This window comes from Aythya ferina (assembly GCF_964211825.1).
Source record: "Aythya ferina genome assembly, chromosome: 8".
NCBI lineage: Eukaryota > Metazoa > Chordata > Aves > Anseriformes > Anatidae > Aythya > Aythya ferina.
Window position 1 is genome coordinate 27893743 of NC_140304.1, and position 27437 is coordinate 27921179.

Here is a 27437-nt window from a genome sequence, read left to right on the forward strand (position 1 = left end):
GGCTTCAGAGCAGCCTCAGAAGTTGCTGCATCTAGATATGCCAGGACAGTTTATGTGCTGTCAGCACAGTTAGCGCATCCAGATATCCTAGGGCACTGAACTGAGTTCAATTTATCTCCTAGTAAATACGAAGCACTTTTAACACTAGAGCTGCTAACTGAACTAAACTGGGGGCCAAATGCAAAGCGTTTAACTTCAGCCCATTTCTGACTCTCCAGAGGAAGATGTCTTTAATAGATCTCATATTCACAGTAGCTGATGATGCTCTTCTGCTCACTGAATCAAAAACGTTTTGTTTTTAAACACTTAAATGAGACTATAGAGCAACTCTGTTACTCTAAATAATGTATTTTCCAAAGACTGCCAGGTAATCAGCAATTCCTCCCATGGCAGCCCAGCAAAGCTGAGACTTGGAGCCACGATGACATCAGCCACCACGAGTGGTCAGTAAGACAGGCCTGGAAGGACAGACACGGTCCGTCTTCAGCAGTCTGGAAAAAATAATATATATTCTTTTCTACAGCAGTCTAATCTGACTTGCACCACAAGGGATGTGACAAGGTCTCCGCATTCTTACCGAGAGGCCTCGGAGGTCTTGGTGTCTCCCAGGAAAGGACGATTTGCGTTCAGTTGAAAACTGCACAATGAGAACAAATAGGAGCAAGACGTGTGGTAAGCAAGTTCCCATCGATATTAGTCCTTTGCATTCTCCTGGATCCTTGTGATTACTAAAGGGGAGACCATGACAACAGCGGAAAAGCCATTCACTGCTGACATCGGAGACACAATGGCCAACTAGTACTTTGGGTGAAATAAATCACCCACTAGCTGTTTTATTAATGATCCAGCCAGAAAGCTCATACTTCATTGCAGAAGATGAAAGAGACAAGTAAACCAAGCTGCTAGTCGACAGAAATGCATTAATATTCATTTAGCTTTTTATACACTGCTGGTCAGATCGGGAGAAGAGCTGGGCACTGCCTCTGTCAGCACTTAGCAGGTTTTAGGACTCGATTACACACGGAGCTCCCAGTTCACTTCAAGACCAACAAGTGAAGCCAGAAAGGCTGACACTGAAACCCATGTACACGCCAGACTGATGGCTCTGTTAATTAATACAAAAATGAGTCAACACAGAGGTAACCTGAAACTCTACTCTCCGCTCTTTAACGTAAGCAGTAACGGGAAGCCGATCGCTCCAAAAGGCAGCCGTACCACCAGTGGGCACACACACATTTCAACGAACCTTTCTGTAGGAAACAAGCTTTTGGAGATCTCCCAGTCCACATCCTCAGTGTGTGCACACAGCTGTACGTCCACTAAATTCTCATTTCACTTCCCTGCAGTGTGACTGCAAAACAGGACAGCAAACAAAAATGGAGCAAAAATGCCATGAAGACACTGGTGACATTATTTATTTTCCTTTCGTGCTTTCCTAGCTTTTCGCAGCTACTCCACAAATACTCAGCAGTCCACATCCATTACTCGTCTCCCCTAAATACACATCAGTTAAATCTGCATCAGAAATTATTTAGAAGTAAAATTAAAAGACGATCAAGTTGATTTGCGATAGTATCAAACCTATCCTGCGACCCACCTGTAACCCCAGCACTGATGGGGTTATCAGTCCTGCGGCTCACTCATCCCTGAGTCCATCAGTGTTGACATTTCCATGTTGCAATAACATGTAACTCACTCCTTTGTCACACAAAAGCATGCCTCCCCCCCACTTCTAGCGAGGTTCTTTACTTTTGAATGCATGTATATCCTTAAACAAAACCCACCACCTTTAATTTCCAGCTCTGCAGGCCAGAAGCTTCCTAGGAAGTGAGTAAGCTCTGCACCAGCCAAGATTACTCATGCAGATTTGCAAGTCATGATTACAATGCAACACTACCGACTTACAGGTTTATTCCACTTCTACTAGGAGGCAATTCCCATTTAAAAAGTCACGTAATATTCTGCTTGGCGCACTCAGAAGAGCCTCACCTGGCTTTTACTTATTTATTTTAAAAAGTAAGATACTGAGACCCACGTGAAATTTTTCTGAGCATTACCACAGAAGTAATAACATGTTCCAAAAATTGCATGTGAAGAGATAAAATCTTTTTTCTTTTACATCTACATCCCTATTTTTAAGGGAACGCATTGCTCATGAAATGTACCAGAATACAGTCTTTGATGATTTATATTTTCAGGATAAGTATTTCAGAGACAACAGCAATTCATGTGTCTTCCCATTTCCTCCAGCAAGCCTGAACTGCTTAATGTAGAGAGCAGATGAAAAAGAGGCAGCATGGGAAAGTATTTAACTAAAGCAAATGGCACAGAAAAAAAGGAAATTAAGAACTCTGCAAGCTCTCACAACGGATCAATCACAGCAGACTAGGAAGCTGAAGAGTCACAAATAAACCAGTGAAAGGTTTTAAATATCATCTGGATTTCTAGTAGAAATCATAGCCACATATCCCTGGGAGCTGGGGTAAGAGGAAGGAGAAGATTTCTGAAGGGAACAGAGAAAAGAAAATAGGTAATTTTACTGACTGTAACTACATATGTAGGTGTTATGATGGGAATTCTAGTTTTAATGGGATATAACATCTTCAGTTTCAGGGCCTTAGGTAATCACTGAAGGAGATTAGGAGGCAACTTTCACTGCTGGCTTTCTAACTGCCTTCTGGCACCGTCCTAAGCCCACCCAACGCCGGATTCTTCACAAGGCAGACTAACCAAGAAGATGGGCCACTGCTGCCGAGTCCCTGGGGCACCTCCTGCACCTCCTGCTCCAGCCCCAGGATGACCCACTGGTGAATCACTGCCGTGAGTACAACTTTTCCACCAGTAACAAAAAACAAATAGTAATAAAAATTAGAAAACAAGACTGACAAGGACATATTCAGTATTAGCTATTGGCATGTTTTGGTTTCAGTCAAAAAATAATTTTTAAGCCTTTGAGAGTAGAAAAGTTTGCTTGGAAAGCGGCCTGTTTCCTTTATTTTCCCTGCAATTCTCACCACTCTATTTAAAACCATCCATCCAAACACGAGGTATTCTCAGAGGCACTATTGATAAAAGACTGCACAGAAGCCAAGCACCACAAGCAGCTATTTTTAATTATCCAAACTGCGCGCTGGAAACATGCACAGCTTCACAAGCGAACTTGAGGTCAGAGGGGGAAGCTGGGGTTAAAAATAAAAAAAAAAAACGAAAAAAATCACAGCAACAGGATACATGCTACGAAATATTTCCCCATGGAAACCCCCTGTCTGGCCCACGACTGTATATCAGGCCAGGTGAAACATTTTGGGCCACGCTGCAAATGAAGATAAAACATGCTGGCATCTGTGTGACAGACATGGCCACAAATAAATCAAGCAATAAACAGCCCAGCATGCTATTTCTGGCTTCCTGCCTCTTTTTTGTCACATTAGGGTAAAAAGTTGCATTCAAAGACCACAAGTGACTCCGCAACACGAAGCCTCCCAGCACCCCCCACCATCTTGGCAGAAAAGCAGGACAAATTCAAGTGTCTGAAGGGATTATGGGATAACAGGGAAGCCTGCTAACAAAAGCAGACAGCCGCTGTGGCTTAAGAAAGCAGAATGAACACCCCAACATCTTCCTCCTAGCTCAGCGCAGGGGTTTTGCAATTCCAGTGCTTGGCCTAAGACGACACCCCGACAGCTACTGATTTTTTCCTGCCCCAACTCTCCCTGCTCTCTCTCTCCTCCTGGGTCACAAGCAAACCTCAACAAGTTTTTGTGCTGCTTCTCACCTAGTAACATCTAGCAGAGAATTAAAACCTCAGAGCCAGGCCTTTGCCATGTTATAGAGTGCCTGGCACCGTGGTGCTGCTTAGAGCTGCCAGGCACAAGCAGCAGTGTACAAGGGACGTACCTGGATGTGCTGCCCCAGCTCACACTCATCTCTTTCCCCCAGCAACCCCGTACGTCCATGGGTTCTTCTGGCTGCAAATACCATCAGAGAAAGTGGTGTTCTGCACCATAATAAACTTTGAGCACTAAATGAACCCTGTTTAAAATATTTTTCTAAGCCAATCCATACAGATTTATAGGCAATCTCAACTCAGGCAAGTGTGGTAGGTCCCCTCTACCACTTTGGGCAGCTGTGACACTTCAAGGTGGCCTGGCTGCTTTGCAAGGAAACAAGATAAAATGCTTAATAAGTAATGCTTATGCTTTATACCAAAATTTCGATCCATTAATCCAGCGGTGGCTCACAAAGGCTGGCAAGAATATTGGCATTTCCATTTTAAGCAACGATGCTCAGAGAGGTTAAGCAATTTGTCCAACGTCACATAAAAATGCAGCTGCAGCCAAGGCCAGACCAATTTCTGAAAAGCAGCAACCCACAGACACCTCGCCTCCATTCCCCGAAGGCTCTGCCATCGCATCACAACCGTTCCTACTCCGTTTGTGTGCCACTTCTTCCAGCAGCCATCAGACACACTGTGAGCAGCTTACACCTCTACAGCTCACGGTACACACTGCTACTTAGCACCTTCCTCCGGGCCGCAGGACAGTGAGTTATACCTCCATCAATCCTGCCCACTTGTGTGCACGCTCGGAGTCCTGTTGATTTTTCTCATTGATTACACGGACACATCGTGATTTTGTGAACAGAGCCCAGAGCAGCAGAGTCAACTGCTTCACATCTCAGGTCAATGACGCAGATCCTAAATCCTGCTGGGGGGTTTACCTGCAGCAGCCATATCCAGCAGGAGGGTTCGGTGCCAAGCTGACCTCTTAAGCCCTATCTGAATGTGTAGAGAGAATTTCAGAGGTTGCACTTCTGGTGACTTAGTGAAAGCATCAAAGCTTGGGGCTAGGAAAACATGCAAAAGACCGGATAGAGTCACATGTTGGATCGGCTCACCAGAAGCTCATGAACAGATTTGTTTCCTCTAAGGCCACAGACTGGCTGCAAGCTACTCAGAAGCCAGTTGTCTTTGGCTATTTTTAGGGCTGGGCGTCCAGATTTTCTTTAGGAAATGCATGTCAATCTTCAGCAATGTCAATAAAAGAACTAATCTTTGCAGAATATCCAGACTGTGACAGCCCTGCACGTGGACGTCTGACACCAGCACCATTTCTGTCAGCGAGCACGTTTCAGCACGACAGACACCAGGAAACCCCAGCACATCATTAACAGCCCCCCTAGATGGAGCCTAGCAGTGGGCCAAGCTGCAAACACTGCTACTAACCTGCTCATTTCTGCAGAGCCAAACTAAGACCTACAGGTTGAATTACCAGGGCCTCTGTGTCAGATTCAAATACAGCTGGATTTTCTGTTCAGTGAGCGCACTGCACTCACTGAAAGCACTTCCAGCATCTGAAGAGCTGAACTTAGCATAAGCAGGCAGGATTCCCAGGCAGCTGTTGCAGAATAACCTGTGGTCTCCAAAGAATAAGTCCCATTATTTTAATGCTTCTCCTTCCCACAGAGATGGTCAGTTTTGTGACTGCTCTTTTTAAAAAAAGTATTGCTCAACCAAGAGCAAAACAATTCATCTCCTCTGAATTTGGGCATGAAGCCGAAGCAGCAGGAAGCAGCCACACACACATTCCTTCCCAAAGGGAAATACAAGAAGTAGGGCTCAAGGGATCTTGAAGTGCCCTTCTTTCAAACTGCTGCCCCAAGGAAGGATCAAATCTACCTGAGCCACTCTTGATTGAAGTTTGTTTGTTCCTAAAAAGTTCCAGTGACAGACACTGCCCCTAAACAGTTCATACCGTGATCTGTTGCCACCATTAGACATAAAAACTATATCTCCTTAACCAAAAGTTTGAATTCTTAGTCCTTATCTTGTTGTAATTCATCTGAAAGAAGCTCCAGGAGTGGGAAGGGGCATGTCTGTCCTATGAAAGCGAGGACCAGGCAGGCCTCCAGCACTCACTCACCAACTGCAGCACCACGGAGAGCAGACTGTGCGTGTCTCATCTGTGCAAGGGAGAAACAGCTTGAGGAATTCAGATTGCCATGAGGAAATCCAGATCAACAGCGTCAAAGAAAATAAAAGAAACTGGACCTTGACAATGGAATACAGAAGTGGAAGTGAACTTGAACAAGCCACAAGCCAAACTTGAGCCCTGGGGGAAACGGCACCAATTTCACCGCCTGGGCAAAGCCTCTGCTGCCTAAGGGGTGTCCCTGACATGGAGCCTGAGCCTCAAGGCAAACGCTCCGGGATTAAGGCCAGAAAGTTGCTCAACCTCAGCATGAACAAAAGCAAGTCTGGATCTCCTCACAGCAGCCTGACGACCACATTTCAGGGATAACCCGAATTTCATCTAAATGTACATTAAAAAACCTACTATGAAGATAAAATACAGAAGAAATCAGAGGAAGGACAACATCTGTGGATTACAGAAAAATGAATGAGGGATATCCACATCAACATGAAAACCAATTAATATCCCAAACCAAAATCTCATTGCCTTCCTCTGATTCTGAACTGCGCTTTTATAGCAACCTTAAGCCCCAAGTTTATCCATCCACTTCTCCATAACACAGAGCAGCAATGTAAGCAATAAATCTGCTCCCACTGGTAAACTACCAGCTACCTGCTTATCCCTGGGATTTCTGCATTGATTCCCACTCTGCAGAGTGCAACCAACTGCACCTACAAAACAGGCTCAATGTTTCATTATTCTAGGACTGTGAGCATCGATAGGTCTCTCATTTTGGACGTATCTTTCCTGTGAAAAAATGGATGTATGGAGCCAGGATCCTCAGTGACACGCTACCAGCACCTCTATTTGCAGTATGTTATTCCTCCACTAGATGTCTGCGTTAGGGATCTGTAACTTACCCCTGGTACTGGCAGGGACAAAGCTGGAGCTCCAGTTTGAAGCCAGGTCTGTTTGTAGCCTTGTGTCTCACAAGGCCACTGTGATCATGCTGTTTTCCTGTCAGTTCCACCTCCTGCTAACATCCACTAATCAAACCAGCTGATTAATTTCAATCAAGTCTGAAAACAAAGCAGAGGTCTCAAAGATGATTATCGTTATAGGAACTTCATTAAGATTATACGAGTGGCAGCCTGTGTGAAAAAGCTCTGAATTAGCATCCTCACTGATGGAAAGCAAATCTCAGCCTGTACACACCTCCTCTTTGGTGGCAGTCAGTCAGCAGCACATGAGAAGGAGTGCAGAAGCCCAGACAATACCTTTTTAAATTTTATGAAATGGGAGAGATCTGCTCAGTGTTCATCTGTGAAAGATTTTTACATTTCAGACATGGCTCAGAGACTCCAAAAAATGGCAATTGTATATGGCCAAATTTGAAACATTTAAAATTAAACTAAGCAGAAATATAAAAAAACAATAAAAAACAGTAAGTAGCCTGAAATATTGCTACTCTGACTTTGGGTTTGTTTATGAGAATGCTTTAAAAAACACACTCGTTAGCCATAATTAGTGGCAGTAGTGTCACGGATTGTTTATGCTTTTCAGGTACTCATCTCAGAAAAATATTGTACAGGAGGCAATTAGATGAGGCACCAGATCAAAGGTTTGTACGATTTACTCCAGAATACAAAAAGTCAAATGGAAGAGAAATCCATCAAAAATCCTAAAAGCAGGCTTGCTGAGTGATGATAAGCAGCTAAGTTTCCAAGTTGTAAGAGCCCTAAAGCTTTGTGAGACTTTTCTGCCTCCAAGTAAAAAAGAAAGTGGACTGTCCTAGTGGGTACTAAAATATTACAGTGTCCCTTACAAGGTCTTCCCACTGTTGCTAGCAGAAGGGAGCAGTGCTCTATTCCCTCACTGCCTGACAGCAGCATAAGGGAAGCACCGTCACACTTTGGTTTTGGACAGTTCATCCAGCAGCCCTGGTGCACAGCCCTGAGAAGATATGAGAAGAATTTGGAAGGGTTCTGTGGAAAGAAGCAAGGGAAAATTGCAAAGGATTTTGAACTTCACCCACAACAGAAATTGCATATGCACAGCAACCTTCTACTGTATTTATTGCTTTCTCTGATGGATCACTGCATAAACTATGAAGGTAATTGAGAGGAAGGAATCGAACCTTTCTGTGCATCAGGCACGAGAAGAATTCATCCTGTACTGAGCGTGAGAGGAAAGTCACTCAGCTGAGTTTGGCAGCATGTTGTTAGGACGTCTTTCTAATTACTGCAGCATTCAGAGAAAAATGTGCAACTCAAACATGACTCTGCCAAAAGTGATAGGAAAATTAAAGGCCTCAGAAGAGTGCGATGACAAAGCAACTCCTGGAGAAAGGAAAAAAAATTCTCTGACCAGGATTTTGCAGGGACTTAGATTTCAGGTGACTCTTAAAATGGTGACTAGTGCAAAATCAGCATTAATTGTGAAAACTAACTAGCTTCTCTGTGATTTCATTCTATACCTGCCAAGCAAAAAAAAAAATATTGATTGAGTGTGCTGCAAGTTTTATTTACATAAAGATCTGATTGCTTGGTTCGTTATTATGCAAAGCAGAGAGAGAGAAAGCTCTTTCAGCAGGCATCTGAAAAAATCACATCTAAAAATAACATTATGCTTTGGCTTTCCTTGTAAAATGCCTGAGAGTGCATGTTTCTCTCTTCAGTGGTTACCGTGAAATGAACGAACTATGCTGAGGAAGTCCCTGCAATTTCCACTAACTTATAACTGGAGAGGAGTTTGCTCTGTAGAGGAAGATAACTGAGCCCAATTCAGCAGCTGGAAAATAGAAACAAGAAACTACTGTCCTTTTTTTTATTTCCAGTTCAAAGCACACACCTCCAAAAGTCTTCTACTGAATCATTTTGAATGTGTAGCATTTTTCTTCCCATATATGCACTCCTGTGAAGTTTTGAAAGCTTTTATTTTTTCCAGTGCTGTGCCGCCAGTTCCTTCCTTGAAGCTATTGTTGTTTCTCACAGCAAATCTTTCTGAAGTTGTAAAAATAAATGAGTGTGCTGTATTGGCCTAGTGCCAGAAGGAATGACATTGCAAAGTCACTTTTGAAAGAGACCTGTCACCTCTGAAGTGGAAGCAAATTGGTAGCTTTTGAAAGGCTGATCACCTGCCTAAGCTCTTGTCTCTGAAAAAAAAAAACAACACAGGCATAACAAAAAATAAAGAGGGAAAGCACGTCTGCAAATAATTTTATCTGTTCAGTAAAAATCAGATGCAGCTTTTTGATATAAAAAAAAACCACACAACTCCATTTAATAGCTTTTTCCATTTAATGCTTTTCAAAAGCAAAATGCTGCACTTTTAAGAACAGCGACACTGGGAGAAGCGTACAGCCTTGTGTGATGTGATAAAACTGAGCAAAATGACATCTCCAGACCAAAAAGTTCCACGAAGAACATTCTGTATTTTATCAGTCCTGGGTCACTCTTAGCTTACTTCCACATTCACAATTCATAGCCTTGTTCCTATCTGGCTATTTACAATATCCATTTCTTTCCCCAACAGCCAGCGTGGCACAACAGAATGCAATTCTGATAATGGGGTAATTCCACTTTCCTTGTTTTGTTGTTCTTGTTGTTTGTTTTTATTGGTAATCCTCAGGAGAATGGAGTGCAAGTCTTCACCATCATTATTTCTTTGCAAACACTTCTGCCCATTTTGACAAGCCACAACACGTTTCAGAGCAAAGTAAAAATTCAGCATTAAGCAGCTGAAATAAATTCCTGGGAGCAAAACTGTTGCTTTCTAAAGCTCTTCGTGAAGCACTTACTGATTAAATCTGGTATGAGATCTTGATGTCCTTACTGGATACAGAAAGACTGTTCAGGAATCTGCAGTTCTCCTACATAAAAAGAAAACAAGTGCACCCAGGAGTAAATCTTTGCAGCCAGAAACAGCCAGGCGTACTGCAGTGCAGGCTTCCAGAACATCTGCTCTACAAACCTAATTATCCCTCCTTGTACAGATGCAAAAGCCATCTGAAACGCTGGCACCTGAGACACAGAGATGATTTTAAGTCCCTTTAAAATAGGTTTTAAAAATAATACATACCAAAACGCCCTGCAGAAACATTTCCGTAAGCTGACGTGCATTCTGCAAGTCAACAAGAAGCCATTCCAGTTCCGTGTCCCATCAGGTAAGTCACAGTCCCCCAGCGATCCCGTAAGGGCTGTTTGCCCTCACCGTTCTTTAGACTCGGTTCTCAGTGGACTGATAAGAAACTACAGTACCACAATCTACTTCACTGCAGTTAGCTTCTCAGAAATTTTGCAGATCCTTTTGAGACCAGAGTGTAACAGCTTCATTTAGTCTTAACCTGCAGTAGAAATACTCAAGCCCTAAAATCCAGGTAAGAATATTTCCAGAGGGAAACGTTAAATTAAGCTCACCTTCTAACAGCTACAAGGGCACTGGTCCAGCTATTGGTGGCCCTTTTCTTTTCAGATTCCTTCTGGAGATTAAATTACATTAAGTGAAATTTGACAGCAGAAAAGTTTTAGACGGGTTTATTTATACAAATGGGGCAGACAAGTGTATATAGATGAGGCTGAGATATGTGGCTGTGCAAGAGCAGACAGCTTAAATCATTTAAGAAACAGTATCCGCAAATCTCTTTCCTCAAGTGAAGACATCGTTCTCTTTGTCTCCGAGGATCTCTCTTTCATCTCACTGCTCTGAATTTGCGCTAACAGTCAAGTGGCAAGCTGCCAAATTATTCACAGTTGGCTAGAAGCATGGTCACCTACAAGCTAATTGATGCCACAAAACTTCCCTCCAGGATGCCATCTGGGTTGCATTCAATATTCTTACTGGATTCAAAAGCCCGTCCCTCTAAACTTGAAAGCTGCTTCTCTTGACCAAATGCCAGTTTGCTGATTTTGTTTGCAAGCACACACATTAAAGCTAAATAGCAATACCAAGCTCCGAACTTCACTCTTTTGACCATAGATGGACTGGATTACTTTACTAAAATAAAGACAAACCATTTCCCCATCTCCCATGTGTGTAAACTGGGGAAATGAGAGCTGAAGGGGCTTCTCTGTGCTAACCTAGGAAGGGACCAATATAAAATAAAAAGGCATTTTATACCAAGTCCCTGCCCTTGCCTGAATAAATAGATCATATTTAAAAAGAGCTAAGACCCCAGCATCTCTCGATGGCTATAATGAGACTTCTGGCTTTCATTTCAAAAAGTAGGCCATCTACTGAATAACTGAAGTATCACTTTTGGGGCCTAGCTGCCCCACTAAGTCAAAGTCATACAGGAACACGGGCACTTTTATTTTCCTATTGTTACTTCTTGCAGCAGAAATGCACCTTGCTGACACCTGGTCACATCCTTCCAGTTCTCTGCGCTGGCAGCTGTACTTCTCTGCATGCAAAGCCAGTGCCCCAGGAAACAGCAACACTAAATCAATGCAGAGGTCTCCTGCTCTCCTGTTGAACATCTGCTGCTCAGCAAGTTTCCGTGTGCGTTTTGTCACCCCATCAAACTCCGTCGTGAGATGGGGAAAGCTGCTCACCTCTACAGCACTGACAACTGGGATCAAGCTGGCACCACCTGATGCTGACAGGGAGCTGCCAACCCTAAAGAATTGGTGAGGTCTACACGATGAAGAAACGCACCGTCGCAGTTACTGCCAGCGATCGAGGCCAAGGAACAAACTGCCTGAGCACAAACAGCTCTTCGTTTCCAGATGAGGACTTCCCTCGATGACATTTGAAGATAAAAGCTTACAGCTTTTTTGGCAGAGGAGGGAAAAGCCTGCCACAGAGCCTGTTGAAACAGGGTCACGTTTTGTCAAGCTTTCAGCCTGCCTTTTCTATCACATCCTCCTTCTGCTCTTTGTAGGTTCTCCACGCTGGGCATGTTTCCTCAACCAGCATCACAAACTCCGTTTATTAAAACCACAAAGTTCAGATGTGGCTGAGTTTCCAGCTGGCTCACTAAGCCCTGCATATGGGTCTCATTCTTAGCCCTGCTGACATTTTATTTCTCTTCAGGCTTCCTTGTCTTCCAGTGCCAGGCAAGTTTACGCTACAAGCACTCTGCGCAGGGACACAGACTGTTCCAGAGGAGAACAGCTGACAGAGTTCTCCGAAGCCCCCAAATCCCACAGCTCGAGCTGCTTTGTATCCCTTCAGCAGGCCTGAATCTCACCACGTGTGCCCCCAGAACATGGCCCCTGAACACCGTCCCCAGAAGGGCTGCAAGAAGCCTTCCTGAGCAACATCCCCTAACACCAGGATCCTTCCAAGAGCAGTACAGTTTTACCCTCCAGCCGCTTTCCTGGAAAAGCTTTGCAATACAATAGATTTGGCAGGGCTGAACCGCTGTTACCTCCTCTTCACGTGGAGGAGAGGCAGAATGCTGGAACACGCAGAGGCAGTTCATTTGGTTCGCTTATTCCGACTTAACGCTGTTTGAGCAGAAGTCAGACCTGGCAAAAGCTCATCAAAACAAATCTCCATCAAGTTCACACACATACGCAAGTGCACATCAGGGACAGAAATGCAGAAACATTTGGCAACCCTGCCTGGCCACATACCGTGGCCAAACTAAAACTCTACTATTCTGGAAGTGTTTTTGTATTTTCACACTACAGGAAAATGCTATTAATATTAGCAGGGGAATGGGAACTGAAAAAGCAGGATGGAGGTTACAACACTGATGTGACAACGCTGTAGAAGTTTACAATGACTCACTAAATACCCACAAGGAGACAATAAACTTGTTCTGAACTCACCAAGAGATCTGTGGTGCAATTTGATAGCCTGCAGCTTAGCAGGAGAAGCAGCCTCTCCAAATGGCTCAGGGCTGGGTTTCTTGGGGTTTTTTTTTGGGCTTTGTGTGCATGTGTCAGTTGAAAATATTGTGCAACATCTAAAGCAGAACATGAACTTCAAGTGTTTCCATAAGCAAGTGGATTAAAGCAGTAATATTGGGGTCTTCCCATCCATAGCCAGGCCAGGATTCAAGACTGGCAGGAAGTACAAGGAGCTTTGCCTGGGGTACTCAACTGACGGGGTGATAGGAGCACAGCCTGCACACCACTTCGTGGGACTCTTCTCTCAGCAGAGCCACACGAAGCTGCCTCCTTTCAGCCCTTCTGTGCCCGCAGCAGCAGATTTTGCAGCTAGATGCCAACCCCCGCAGAGCTCCGCTGGCAGGAGGTCAGGCCTGTGCTATGAAGCCACAGGGCCGAGGCGTTAGCCAGCGATGTGAACTAACAGAGCGGCATTTCTTTAGACTTCTGCAGAGGCAAGACCAGGCTGAGCCATCCCGCAGACAAAATGTTTTCTTTTTCAAGTCTTGGTATCAGGGAACGGTACCGTCTGTAGACTAAAGCAGTAAGAAAACCCCGCCAAATGGCACAATTAATTAGAGCAGAACATACAGCAAGTATCTTCGCCAAATCCCAAGGTACTTCTGCTTGAGTATTTTGATTGCTAACACTTCAGAATGAGATGGGATCCTGGACCTTCCAAGTCCTACTCAATGAGAAACAAACCTCTCTCTGTCTCTCCCCCTCTCTCAGAGGTAAGAAGTATGAATCTTTTCTCCTTTCCCTGTATCAATGGGAATTTGTCCAATGTCAGACAGCGAAACTTGCAAAACCCTTATAGGTCAAACTGCTGTAAAAATCTCTGCTCTTATAAGAGCAGAGTAAAAAACAACACGCTAACAGATAGTCCCCAGCTGGTTACCATACAAAAATGACATTTACAGGTGCCCTTTTCCTATGGTAAAGGTCAAGCTGATGCACCAAAAGCCTCTTCCATAGGAAATTCACCCCCAGACAGTTCAAGCAGAGATGACATGAGCTCTCATGTATACCACAGTCACAAAAACAGGCTTTTTTTTTTTTTTTTTTATAAAGAAAAGCTTTTGGGAATTTCAGTTTCTTGTTCTAGGTCTCATCAGGCCTGTTCTTTCCCTTAAGAAACCTAATCCCACGCTTCATCAGAAATAAGTAGCGGGGAGAAAACACTACTCAGAAACAATACAGCAGATTCTGCCCTAAACCAGTCCTTGAATATGCTTCTAATGCCACAATCAAAGTCGCACTCCACAGAAAGAAAAAAAATCTGGTAGGAAGTAAAAGGCACATATTAGGTCCTGTACTCAGCTGCCTTCCTCCCCACTCTGTGGTTTTCACTGCCAGATAAGTATCTTTTTTATGCCCTAAAATTAACCCTGTGATATGGTAATGAAGCCAGCACAACGAGGTATAGAAAAGGAACCTCTGCGAGCAACAAAAATCACTGTCCAAACCTTATTATTATGGACATCCCTTTGACAGCTATCCAGCTTGCAGAGAGAAGGAAGGAAATAACTGCCTTTAAAAATGGTATTTCAGTTTCAGGTTTTTTTTGAAACACTCCTTAGTGTGCTGAGCATGCACAGGTGAAGCTGCCAGGGCACCGGCCCTATAAACGGAGGGCTCCAGATAGCCCAGCACAAACCTGACTCTTGCTGCAGGAATGCTACACTTCCCGTGGTGCTGAATATCTCAGTCCTGACCTTGAAAGCTGGAAGATCAGAACAGCTCAGTGACAGGTAATGTCTTTTGTTCTGTGAACACACATCCTTCAGGTTATCATTTGCCAAGGCACTTCACAGTATGCCCAGTGATTTGGTGTCCAGCTGCTGCCCTCAACTCAATTGGAGTCAGCAGTAAACGTGTGAAGCTCCCCATCGACTCCTGTCTCCAGCAATGTCACCCTAAACGGCACTGCCTCAACCTCACTTTTGTTCTCAAAGTTTAAAAATAATGTATAAAAAAAAAACTAAATGCATCCAGGCAGGGTGAGCAGCATTTGCACAGGAGCCATTAATCCTTTCTACAACTATTTGCACAAAATCAGGCTGCCAGCGTTCACGTAATTTTGTGCATAATCAAATGTGAAGAAATGCCTGCTGCTCTCAGCCAAGCTCTGCAGTTTCCTTCGCTGCCTGAGCGAGAGAAGGTGTTGGTAAAGGCTCTGTGCATTGCTGCTGAGGATGCACTCTGAGAAGCAGGGCCATGAGAATTAATGGCTAAACTCACACGGCAGGACTTGAAGGAAAAGGACTCCAGCAGAGCAATGAGAGGTTGACTGCAAGCCTGGGAGAGGCTCCACAGCATTCAGGCACATGCTCATCTACAGCCACAAAGAAAAATTAACTATTGTTTATCAACACCCTCTAGAAAAGAGTACCTGGATTTATATCACAGGCCCCAGGATTTCTCTCCCGCTCCATACTCCCACTCTTTGCAGTGCCATGCCAGCATCAGTCCCTCCAGTAGCAAACTGGACAGATGTGATTCTTTTCAGCACCTGACAACACAGTTCCTCAAACCTTATTTAACTTCAGGAACCAACATGCACTGTCCCCTTGGGCAAATACACTTACCATATTTTTTTTTAAATCGTAGAAAATCCTCTCTTGAAGAGCTCTCTTATAAAAGGGAACTGAAATCAGCCAGCAAAGGGCAATTCCTTGAAGTTAGGCGTGCAATTTCAGTACGCCAATGTGATGCTGGCAGAGACTGCTGCACAGCTTCCCTTTGAAACTAGTGATCATCCAGCACAGAACTCTTCTCATATAAGTCACTCCTAAAGAATAGAACAAGCCCAGAGGGACCACCTAGTAGCACCCTGCTTATGTAAATGCTGTCACTGGTAAGAGTCCAGCCATACTTACCACACTATCAGAAACAAGTTTCATTGTGCAAACTTCAGATCGATTCAAGGCAAATGCTATCATTGTTTTACACAGGAAAGGAAAAAGGAAAAGATAGGCAGCAATAAAATACTTAATAGTGAATTAAACTTCCCTATTCATCCTGGTTCTTGCCAGCCAAGGATATGTTACAAAGAACTCATTAAGGCAAGGGTGCAGCAGTGATAAATTACTGCAATTGCTAGTGCTTAGGTAGCAGCAAGGTGTGGGCACAGAGGTAAAGGAGGCCAGGAGAGGCAGCGTCCCCACATGAAACAGAAAACATTCTGAGCAATAAAAAACCTGCCATGAGCAGTCTCAAAACCAGGGCTTCTGACCAGCTCAAGTGGCTGCACTGCTGCCCACCTGTATACAGGCTGTGCTCTGTTACTCTTTAGGATACGTTAGAACATACGAGAAGAAAGAAGTCTACTTTTAAAACCAAAGCAAGCACCATGTTCATTCTCAGATGCTCATGTTTGCTGTGTGTCTTTGATAGGAAATACAGGCAGCAGTCCCTCCGAAGCATTTCTTGCATTTGACTCGCCACTAAAATTTTGAAAGTGAGTTACCTAAACATTGAGGTTTTTCTGAATATTTGACAAACTGCACACAACAAAAGCAAAGGCTAAGCCTTTGAACAGTCCTTTAATCCAAGGAACACGATTATCTGTGTAAAACAATGTGATAATGGACCAGAAAACAAGAAATTGGGAACATTCTTCATGAGTCACTGGTGTTCACAATGAGTTGCTGAATCACTCCACAGCCTTGGGCAAAGGATAACTTCTCTAAGCACCACTTTTTGCTTCCATAAGATAATGCTTAGTCCACTTGTATGAAGATTTAGAGAAAGCTCCACTGCTAACCAGCCATCAGATGACAAATGTGTAATGAGCATAACGCCACTACGCTAATATGAATAGAAGCACGTAGTTACAGAGAAAGGAGGTATAATTCCTGGCCTATATCAGTCAGCAAAGACATTAGTTATCAAAGAAACTGGGGCATTCCTCTCTCTCAGCAAGTAGCTGCGTAGCTGCCATCGTGATCCAGGAGAAGACTACGGGAACAGTTGCAAGTTTACATCTGAAACAGACATCACCTGCCACCTGTTTTTCTACTCAGCACAAGCATATTCACTACTCCTGCTAATTCTGATTTTTATGCTCTTTAACTACTCCCTGGATCATGCTAAGTAGCATCAGGTCTGGGCAGAACAGGTCCAGCAAATCCAGCAAGGCTTACTGGTATACGCTTCGCTGCTAAATCAGCAAACCATGCAGCTGCTGTGTTAGGAGACCCATGCAAAACACCTGGAAATCTTATTCATCTAGATCAGCTAAAATAGAAAAAGCCTGAAAAGCCAAAGAAATTAATTTCATTAACTTTAAACACAGACAAAGATGGCAAAGCAAAGATAGACAGAAAGCCTGCACTGGGTAACGCACCGCTGAACGCAGACTTGGGATTGAAAGAAACTTATCATTCACCCTCTGAAATCAAGTAAAATATCACCTCCATGCACACTGTAACACCTTTTGTGTCTCTAGGAAGGAAGCGTGAAGAAGTATGAAACAAGGCCAGCTAAAATACAAAACAAGTTTAAAACCTGGAATTGGAGCAGTTACTCAAATAAGGGAAAAAGTAGAGTTTAGAGATTACTGTCAGTTGTACACAACAATCACTTTCTTAAATTGATGAAACTGTGCTGGGCTATTTGGAAAAGGACAAGCATCTAAAACAACATAACGTATCCAAATTTAATGAAAATAAACAGATTTCCATCTTTTCAGTGGATTTAAATGCACCCTCTTCCCTCCCCCCTTCAATGTTTGGTAAGTAAAAGAAATTCCATCCACAGAAGCTACAGAAACCAAGCTAGAAGCCCAGAAAAGAAAAAGAAACTTACAGCAGGCAAAATTCTCACCCAGGACGGACAAGGTTCTGCAGCACTAATGAATCAGATTTTAAATTAGATATCTATCTTTGCAAAGAAAAAGTAATCAGAGCACAGACAGCAGTTGCCAAAAAGAGCCCTTCTGGTTCTGCAAGTACAGGACTGTGCTCCTGCTGCCATGGAAACTGAGCCCCGGCTGCTCTGGTCCTGGTGCAGTGCCACACATGCTCTCAAGCATTTAAAAGATATTAATAATGCAAAAAATTACCGATAGATCAGAGACAGAGCGTCTTCTCTAAGAAAAAAATCTGGCAGCAAAGTTCACTTCCCATGGCTACAGCCCAAAGGCTACTTGCCTTACTGTAAGGCAACTGTAAATCCCGTTATCTCCTGCTTCCTAACTCTGCTCGGCGCTGCCTGTAAGGGTACCCTGCCTGCCAGGCCTCAGCTTAGCCCGAAAAAGGCAGGAAGCCTGGAGGGAAAGTTGGAATACTCCCCCAGTTTGACAGGTACCCCCGCAGTGAGCAATGCAGTTGGGTGTGTTTAGCACTGCACTGGTAGGGAGGAGACCTCACGGTCACTCTTGGCTCTGCTGTCAGCTTCTTGTAGGACCCTGAGGAACCCCAATGCCAGCTCCTGTCGGCAGGACAGCCCCAACACCATCCACTCACCTCATCATGAGGAGGGCACAGGGCTGCCAGCTCAGGCTTAGCTCCCAGGGAAAAGTCATGTCCCTGCCAGAAGCAGAACTGCGTGCCGTCGGGGCATTATTAGGGCACGACACAGAGAGATCAGAGCTGGAGCTCTAATCCCCCTTTTAAAGTCTTCCAGCTTCTCTGGGTTGGAAACCTGGTTCTTGATAACATTTCAGTTTGGATGGGTTTAGGTTTATTTTTCAGCTAGCTCGCAGCATTATTATAACTTTTAAAATCTAATCAGTTTGTTATCTCTTGAATTTCAGATGGAATTCTTCACACAGCAGAAAATCTGCATTAATTATTTCACAGGGCCTTTTACCCCCTCTATTTCCCTTGTGGCTAGCTAAATACTCGTAATTTTATCAGGAAACGGAGTTAGAAAAATCACACTCGCCATTTTTAACATTTCCTGCACAAGTGCTGTAAAACAGCAGAGGCTTCCCTTTGGCTAGAACCAGCTGTCTGCACTCACAGCAGAGCGCGCTGGAACAGGCAGCCTGCTTTCCTACCAAGGACATGCCACCGCGCAGGGAAACAAGCAGCAACACAAATCTTCATCCCCGTCACTCAAACTCGGCTCACTGATTTGTTTTCCTGGGCAAAGCAAAGAAAGGAAAACTGACATCTTACGGCATTTGTAAGGCATGCGATGGCACGGGAAGGCAGAACTCAGCAGTAACATGTGCTGGCAACGTTTTGGGAATTAGCAGGGAAAGCCTGGGGAGAGGAAAAAAGGCTATCAGAGATGTTGGATGTGAACAGTGCAAGGATGAGGACGATCTCATGCCAAATCGAGTCCACTACGAACACATCTTCAAGAGCACATTTGTAGTCTCAGAGGCACACCGAATACACGGCAAATCTGCCAGTGAATTAAAAAAGTTGGTGCCATTACAAAAGCTAGCTGCAGCAAAAGCTGGGTGTCTGCTCTATTAGAAACAGATGAGCAGATCAATAGCTGTCAGACGTTGTCAAGCCTTAAACTTCAAGCCTCAAGCACTTAACGTCCCTTTACAGAGACAATGGAGTCAAGAAACATCCTCTCTAGTCCTGCCAATCTGAGTCCAGGTGTGTCAGATTAACGTGTTCACCAACATGTTCCACTTGGTTCCTCCAGACTCATCATTGGCATTTGTTCACTTCAATTCATCTCTAAACATCCTCTGCTGAATATGAAATTATCCCAAGCAGCTTCCATTCCAACAGCAATCAATAAGAAATCACATCGCAGACGCGTGCTAATCCTGGGTCTGTAACACCACAGACAAAGAGAGCTGGTCTACATTGACTTTTGTTTCATCTTTTTATACATTAAAACGCTCTGGGTGAAGCTTGCCTACCCTGGTTCAAAATGTAGAATATTTTTATATCCTCTGAAATGAGAGCTCTGAGCTCCTTGATAAACAAACCAAGTCACTGTCAGTTCTGACTGCACTTTCATCATTTCCTTCTTGAACTTAATCATTATTTTCAATCTTCTCATTCTCCTTGACCTCAGGAAAGCTTTTCAGATCTCGGCTCTTCCCGTAACAGTAGCTAGAGCTATTCATGTGCTTTCTTGGCATAGCACAGCAGCAGTCCATAAAATCAACTTCTCTTCCCTCTGTAACCATAATGCCCCCAGTTCCCATGCCCCCAAGTTCCCTCTTCCAGTCCTATCTCCATTTCTTTCCCAGACCTTGAGTGGGAGTGATGGAGAAGCACCATGGCCGGGAAAGAAGCTGCACCTAGAGTTAGTAACACTCCCCAAGCATACGTGCCAGGAGGTAAGGAAAAGCAGAAGGACACACTTGTTTCACACTTGGACTTAATGCTTGATTTTCTACATAAAGGATGAAAAGAGGAAGGAACACAGAAACAAAAAAAATAAGCAGGTTGGGTTTCTCAGAATAGACAACGAGAATATAATGAAGAAAAGAAGATAAATGAGTGACAATACTCACCACATTACACAAGAAATCAATAAACTAGTTCAAACACCAGCTCACACACCCACACAGTACAAACCAGGGCAGCCGAGCCACAGGAAGACACGCAAGCAAACGTGTCCTGCCTCTCTGCATCACTCTTCCCAGTGCTCCCCGTTTTGGGATGAGCACGCAAGCTGGCCACCAACCCAGTTATCTGTCACCTACATAATCAAGAGCATATGATCGTGCATATGTCAAGGCAACCTAAAATTCTCCACATGCTGATGTATGATATATATATATATACATATATATAAATATAAAAGAGAGACACACATCTCTGGAGTAACATACTGCAATTACTCAGAATAGAGAATAATGTCTCAACGCTGAACTTGAAGAAAAATTGGAGCAATAGACAATGGAGATCAAAAAAATCACAGAATGTTTGTGGCAACTGGGACTACCTGCTGTCTTACCTTGTCCCATGCCAACACCTGCGAGCGCGGCACACCGTTACACTCAGGATGTATTTAACTCTTCATGGGATCCAGATTTCAGTTCGCAAATAGGCTTTTAATATATTTTTATTCCCAAATTCCAGGTTTAATGAAATTTGAGCTGAAAAGCAAGAAAAATAATACCACGATGCCTCCTGGGCTTCCGCATAGGCAGCAGGAGTCAAACTGCACACTCCCTGCACACAAAGCCAGCCAGAGAGCAGGAGCCTTTCCTCCTCTGGAGAGCGAGGCAAGAAGGACTCGGCTCTGCAGTCACATTCTGTGGGGCCCCAAGGCAGGGCACGGGCTGAGGTAGGGGGAAGTTTGCTGATGCTCCAAAGTGTTTGCCCTCAATTCCAGGCATGTAAGAACAGCCTTGAAATCAGTGACTCCCTTTGGACTGTCTCGTACTTTTGGCAGCCTCAGTCCTGCCCAGTATAAAACATCCCTGTGAACAGCAGTAGCAGAAAGCAACAACAGAGAAAGTATCCCAATACAAAGAAGGAAAATGGAGCTTTGAGAGACATATAGTAAGTAATTCTGCATTTGGATGTGTCCCCCTGCAGGCAGATTACTACAAAGCTGAAGTGGCCTCACAGCTTGTTTCGTTTTTAGGGAACTGGTTAAGCTACTACTTGCTTTTTGCGGCTATATTCTTTGCCATACTGAAGGCTTATCAACAGTGAAACGTTTAAATAGAGGAAGAGCTTTATGTATTTCTGCAACATACACAAATTAGTATCTCCTCCTTCTTGTTAACACTTCCAGACAAATGAACTCTGTCTCCTTTCTCCCTGACGGCTTTCTTTGCTACCAGAAATTGTTTCCTTATACTTCCTGTGAGGCAGCAGCTATATTCATACTTGCTACCTGCATCTATTTGGTCTTTCTTTTGCCCTTCCCTAACAGGCATGGCACTTTCTGTAATCCTTATTTTCCTGCTCTTCTCTAAATTCCCAGCAATTTATTTCCATACTGCAAGAATCATCTGTTTGTTATGGTGGCCCTTTGACTGCTTTAAATCACCAGCACTACTAAAAGGACTTAATTTGATGGGGTAACACTGAAATATTCAGTATGAAATACGAACCATGTGCACACCTGATACTTGCTCAAATGAAGAAAACCAAAAGATTCCTTCCAAAAGAAAGAAGGCACAAAATTTCGACTGTAGAGAAAAGCTGCCTCTTGAAGCATGCTGAAATCGTAAAGATCATTTAAAGTGATACACAACCCAGTCTGCTATGGAATGTGCACCTTACCAGGCTGAACAAGGGATGATGGTCCAAATCCTGTTTCTGACATTCACTTAGTTTCTAGTGCCTGCTCTCACCAGTGAACCACGTGGCCAGAGAGCTTGTAGCTTCTTCCTCCATTAGCAACAGCAGTTAAAAATCAAGGAATTTTATTTTATTTTTAAACGAAGAAAAAAAAATTAATTCGTACTGTATTAGTCATTTCCCACAAGTTAAAACCTTGAAAGTCAACTGCTACATACCAGTAAAGAATTTGGCCCCATAAGAAGAAGGCTGTTGAGCAACCTTGGATAAACTTAACACACCACACAAAGCAGTGAGCTGCTCTGCGTAAGAGTTACAGCGAGCATTGATCACACGTCAGTTCCCGAGCTGGCTGTGCTCAGGCCCGCACGGGCCTAGGTAGGTAACTCGAACGACCAACCACGGCAGAAAAGAGCTACTGAACAGAAAGCACATTCCCAGGAGATGATACAGAATGATTGCCAACATATTCTCCTTCTAGTCTAAGTCTCCTTTAAAAAAAGCCAATATTACAACAACAAAGTTCTCAAGGATTAAATATAACACCACCAAAACAACAACGGCAGCCTACGTGAGGACAGCTTGCAGCAGGGAGCACACACAGTGCTGCAAGGCTGCCAACCCCGTTTGCCCATGAACAAAATACAATTTTTTATCTCCTTCCAGAACTGTTTAAGGTATTTTCAGTTACAAACTCTTCCAGCGTATACAGACTGTCTACATACAAGGACAAGCATGTTTCACAAACTGGTTGTTAACGCACATGAAGACCATCCTGTCTGTTCAGAGGGCAAGGATGTACACGAACAGCAGTGAGCTACAAATACATGGACACGTTGATAACAAATGTTATCAGCTCCAGAAAACGCATCAGCAAGTAATTACAGGGGTTATCACGCACCACATCGGTACTTGGCACCAGCAGGCTACCTGCGTTTTCATTTTGCTCTGTCACCGCTCCAGCATGCTGAGTTTTCCAGGACAATTTCATCCCGAGCGTATGTCCATAAAATAGTTTCTAAATGAATAGCAACGACAGAGGTGGCATCTAGCAACAAAACCACGTGGCACATATTCTTTCATACAGCGAGTATAACTCTAAACATTACATATGCTGAGAACTGTTATACGTTTTTAATGAAAGAACATTTCTAAAACAAAGTGAGAAAAATGCTTGTAAAAATACTTCTTTAACCAGTCTGAACAATTGCAACTGCAAAGTCTCTCTCTATGTATACAAACTAAATGAACAGTCCACGAGTAATTTCTGCAGTATGTTCCTCAATCACTACTAACAAATGCCAAATTCAGATTAAAGCAAAGAACACTTCCTGATGTCTCTGCATCCAAAATTTCCCTTTCCTAACATTAAAAAGCCACCATTCTACTACAATCTAGCCACTTTATTTTTACCACCCTCAAAAGAACAGTAAACACCCTCTGAAGCAAAACCAGATAGATGCAATCATTGACCTAACAATCCTGACACAGCCCAATTCACGTAGAGCAGATGTTCAGTGGGACTGTTTTACACTCTGTCTTCTGACACGATTAAAAAGAAGATGACAAGGAAAAAGAAGAAGATCACAAAGAAACAACAGCCCGGGTACAGGTTCCAACTGACTCACTCATGCTAGGCAAGAAGCTCAGGCCACAAACCTTAAGTGGCACTGAATGTGGAGCACGGGGTGCAGAATCTGTTCCTCGAGATGCTCCCCCAGCCATCATCCCAACATCTGAAACAGCAGCTCCCAAAGCACAGCCCACCTGCAGCTCACCAGGCCTCTGTATAACAGTACCCAGAGCGGCTTTTAACCAGAAGACTTCAAGAAGACCAGGGTCAGCCTGCTCTGAGGCTGCTGGCAGTCCCACAGTTACTGTCTCTCTCTGGAAACTCATACACTTCTGAGAAACTATTCTCAGGTACAACTACACACAAGTCCAAGCTAGTTCCCAGTCAGCCGTGGCCTCCCCGAGCCTCTTGCAATCTTAAAAATTCCAAGTCTGAGATGCGGTAATAAAATTCCCACATCAATCATGTTTATATCTGTACTAAATAACGCTGCTGAATCACTCATATCATAAACTTATGCATGCGTAAAGCCTGTCAAGTCCTGTGAATACAAAAGCACCAGATATAAATGTTATACTCACTGACTTACTGTTACAACATCAAGTCTCATATGAGCAAGAGCTTGGGAATTCCTGCTCTCCATGAACTAATTTATTCAGAATTCGCTGCGAGACAGGTGTACCAGTGAAGCTGCTAACAGGACAGTCACACACTGGAGAACACATAACTAGTGACTCTTTCTTTTCTTGATATATTCCTGTGGTCCACTAACTTTCAAGAGTTCAGTAAATTACAACCTGACAGTTGTTTCATGTCTACTACCCTACAAAGATAATTTGAGAGATAAGCAGTGCCTGCTGTAATATTTGCAACTTAAAGAGAATTATCTTTGAACTGGAGTTTTAAGACTTAGGGTGCATAATTTTTCACAGATGCTTCTCACACTAGAGGGTTGACACACATTGTCCTAGGCTGTCAGAAGCTCTAATTAAGCAAAATACGACAGCGGTAATAACGGTACAACCCTGCAAAGCACCCAGAGTTTGCTGAGTGCCACGCACACACACCAGGGTGACACCACAGGGGAAAGCAAGACTGCCACCTGTCCAGGCCAGGAAGTACAGATCTCCTTGCTCCTTCTTCCCTCACGTTACTGAGGAACCAGGCAGCGCTGTGTGGCCGCGGAGCCAAGCAGCCTGCTTGCTGCTCCTCTTTCCCCTCGCCACGGCCACAAATACCTATTAAACCCCAAACCACGCAGCAGCCCCGCACCTTGCAGGAAAGCGGCTTTCCCGGGAGGACCAGTAGCGGTCCCAGGGGGGTCGCCCACCCCCCAGCTCCCGTGCCATGCCCCAGGCAGGGCTGCTGCTGGCGGCGGGGGCCGAGCCCCCCGGGGCGGGCAGCGAGGGGCGCTGCAGGAGGGGGCCCGGCCGGGCGCGCCACGGCGGGGCCGCGTCACGGATCTGCTGCTGCCGGCAGCCAATCAGCGCCGGAGCCGGGGCCGGCGCGACTTCATTCATTCATTCATAAAAAAGAGGCGCTGGGAGCGGCGCCCTTCCGGGCCCCCCCGGCACTCACGGCAATCCGCCTCGTCGCTGTTATCCGAGCAGTCGTCGTCCTCGTCGCATTTCCAGATGGCGGGGATGCAGCGCTCATTCCGGCACTGGAACTGGTCCTCCTCGCACTCCTTGACGCCGCCTGCGAGACACGGGGCCGCGCCTGGGTCAGCGGGGAGAGCTCCGCCACCGGGAGCATCCCGGGGCCGCTCCGACACCGGGCAGGGCCCCGGGGACCGGCGGGGACCGGAGCCGGGACCGGGCTCGCCAGGGCTGAGCGGCTCGGGGCGAGCAGCGGGAGCACGGTGGAGCCGCTTTGTGCGCGGATGGAAGGGGCCGTTCCCGAGCTCCCCCGCGTCGATTTAGAGGCACGGGATGACAGGGGAATGGTTGAATCCCGAACGCGAAAGACAAAGAAAAATTAAAAAGCGCACCGATGCTGGGACCGCCACGCGCCCGTTACCGGGGCGAAACGGCCGGGCACACGGGGATGGGGGGTGGCGGGCGCTCCCCGGAAAGGGAACCGACCTGATGAAGTTGAGGGCGGGGGGACGGGGCAAATCTGCTTTGCAGGCGCAGCGCTGCTTTGCCGAGCCGCAAATCCCTTCAGAGAGGGATTAAAGGTGGCAGCTCCCGTCAGCAGCGGCCGCGTTGCATTCCCCGCGAACGAGCGCGCACGGCCCCCGCTCCCTCCTCCGCAACCCCCACGAGCGGCGCTACCGGAGCTGCGCCCCCGACCCTCTCTCCCTCATCCCCTGGGGGAGCCCAGCCGAGGCGTGCGCTCCCCCGGGGGCCGCGCCGACCCCACCTTTGCCGAGGTGCAGCTTGAGCAGCAGCAGCTGCAGCAGCAGCAGCCGGGCGAGCGCAGGCCGGCACATGCTGCCCGCTCCCTCGGTGGCAGCGCGCCGTGTGCGGGTTGCGCGCAGCCGGCGCGCCGCTCTGCGCCCCGCCCCGCGCCGCCGCCAACCAGGCCACGCCCCTCGCCACGCCCCCTCCGCGCGCGCTGCCGCGCCGGCGCGCCCTGGTTTGCGCGCCACCGCCCGCAGGGGGCGCGGGGTTCTGAGCTTCCCCCCCGCGGTAACCGCGGCCCAAAGGGCACCGGCGGGGCTGGCACCGGGAGGCTGCGGGGAGCGGGGAGCGGAGCGGGGCGGCAGCCGGAGGGGGTTTGCGGCAGGTTGGCGGAGCGGCTGTGGGGTGGGAGGAAGGAGGCCGGGGTGGCTGGGCTCGTGGGGTGCGTTACGGTAAGTGCCCAAAGCAAATGGATTGTTTGTAATGCGTTAGGGGAGTTTGCTCTGCTGTAAGTGTGTCAAAATAAAGGTTTGTAAAGCTCGTTCCCGGCCTCCTTCTGTTTTCTGAAATATTTTAAATTATAAGTTGCTCCAGGATAGCAGTGGAGCTCTCCAGTACCAACCAGGTGGAAGCGGGCAGAGCATCGCTCCCAGCAGGGATTTGGTACCAATCCATCTTGGAATTTCATTTGATTTCAGACAAGCTGACTTGGCCTGCCTGCCACTCACAGAAAGCAACGTTAGCAGGCTCCTGAACACATCGCTCTGATGACACCTGGCCGAGCGATTCAGCAGCCGCTCCCGGCCTCCCCGGCAGGGCTGCTTGTAGCCTAGTACCATCTGGTGGATGTGTGCGTGTCAAAGGAATTGCAGAGGCAAGGAGGAGACTAGAGGAACTGAAGGGGGAGAAAATTAGCCCAGGGAAACCATTTGGTTTGTAAGAGAAATTAAATTTAGATGTATCCATTATGTTCAAATTGTTAATTAAGACTGGTAATTTACCTCCCAAGGTCCATCTCTTCCAAGCGCACACCTCTGCAGTCACAAACTGAACGGGAATCCCGCTGCTCTCAGCCAGACTGTAGGGAAATCTGTAAAGCAACAACAGCACAGATGTATTTGGCCAAACAATAAGTGTCCAACAGCAAATACACAGCATTTAGTAACCCTTGTATACAAAATACATCTGATATGCTGCATTTCGTAGCTGGTGACTGGCTTAATTTGTAGATTTAACACACACACACGTCTGTCTGTCCCCTCATCACAAGTCTGGTTGCAGCAGGTGAGACCAAGGGTCCCTCCAGCTCCTGATCCACACTGCAGCTGGCAGCAGGTGCCTAAGAGCAGGTAAGAGCAGAGCCAGCACACGGCAATGCTTGCCCAGAATAGCTTCCTGTTTTCCAGGCATTAATGTGGTATGTTTTACCTCTGTTTACCTCTGTCTACTAGCTAAACATTCAAAGTCATCCTCAACATTCATGCAGAGCAGCCAGCAATGGGACAGCCCCTGCCCCAAAGCACAAATGGGGGCACCAGGGGGCTGTGAAGGAACACTCCAATAACCTGCTGTATTTAAAGGCT

At 45.6% G+C, this 27437-nt stretch overlaps 1 protein-coding gene across 2 annotated transcripts in view; it reads right to left on the minus strand.

Moving 5' to 3' along the window:
• LRP8 (LDL receptor related protein 8) overlaps positions 1-26000 on the minus strand; it is a gene marked incomplete at its 5' end in the record, with an annotated part of 168799 nt that extends 142799 nt beyond the window's left edge. For both annotated transcript variants that reach the window (XM_084528448.1, XM_084528447.1), the window contains 2 exons: positions 25088-25207; positions 25874-26000. In XM_084528448.1, coding sequence (XP_084384574.1) covers positions 25088-25207; positions 25874-25943 — 190 coding nt within the window. The remainder of the gene's footprint in view (positions 1-25087; positions 25208-25873) is intronic.
• Between the last annotated feature and the right edge of the window lie 1437 nt (positions 26001-27437).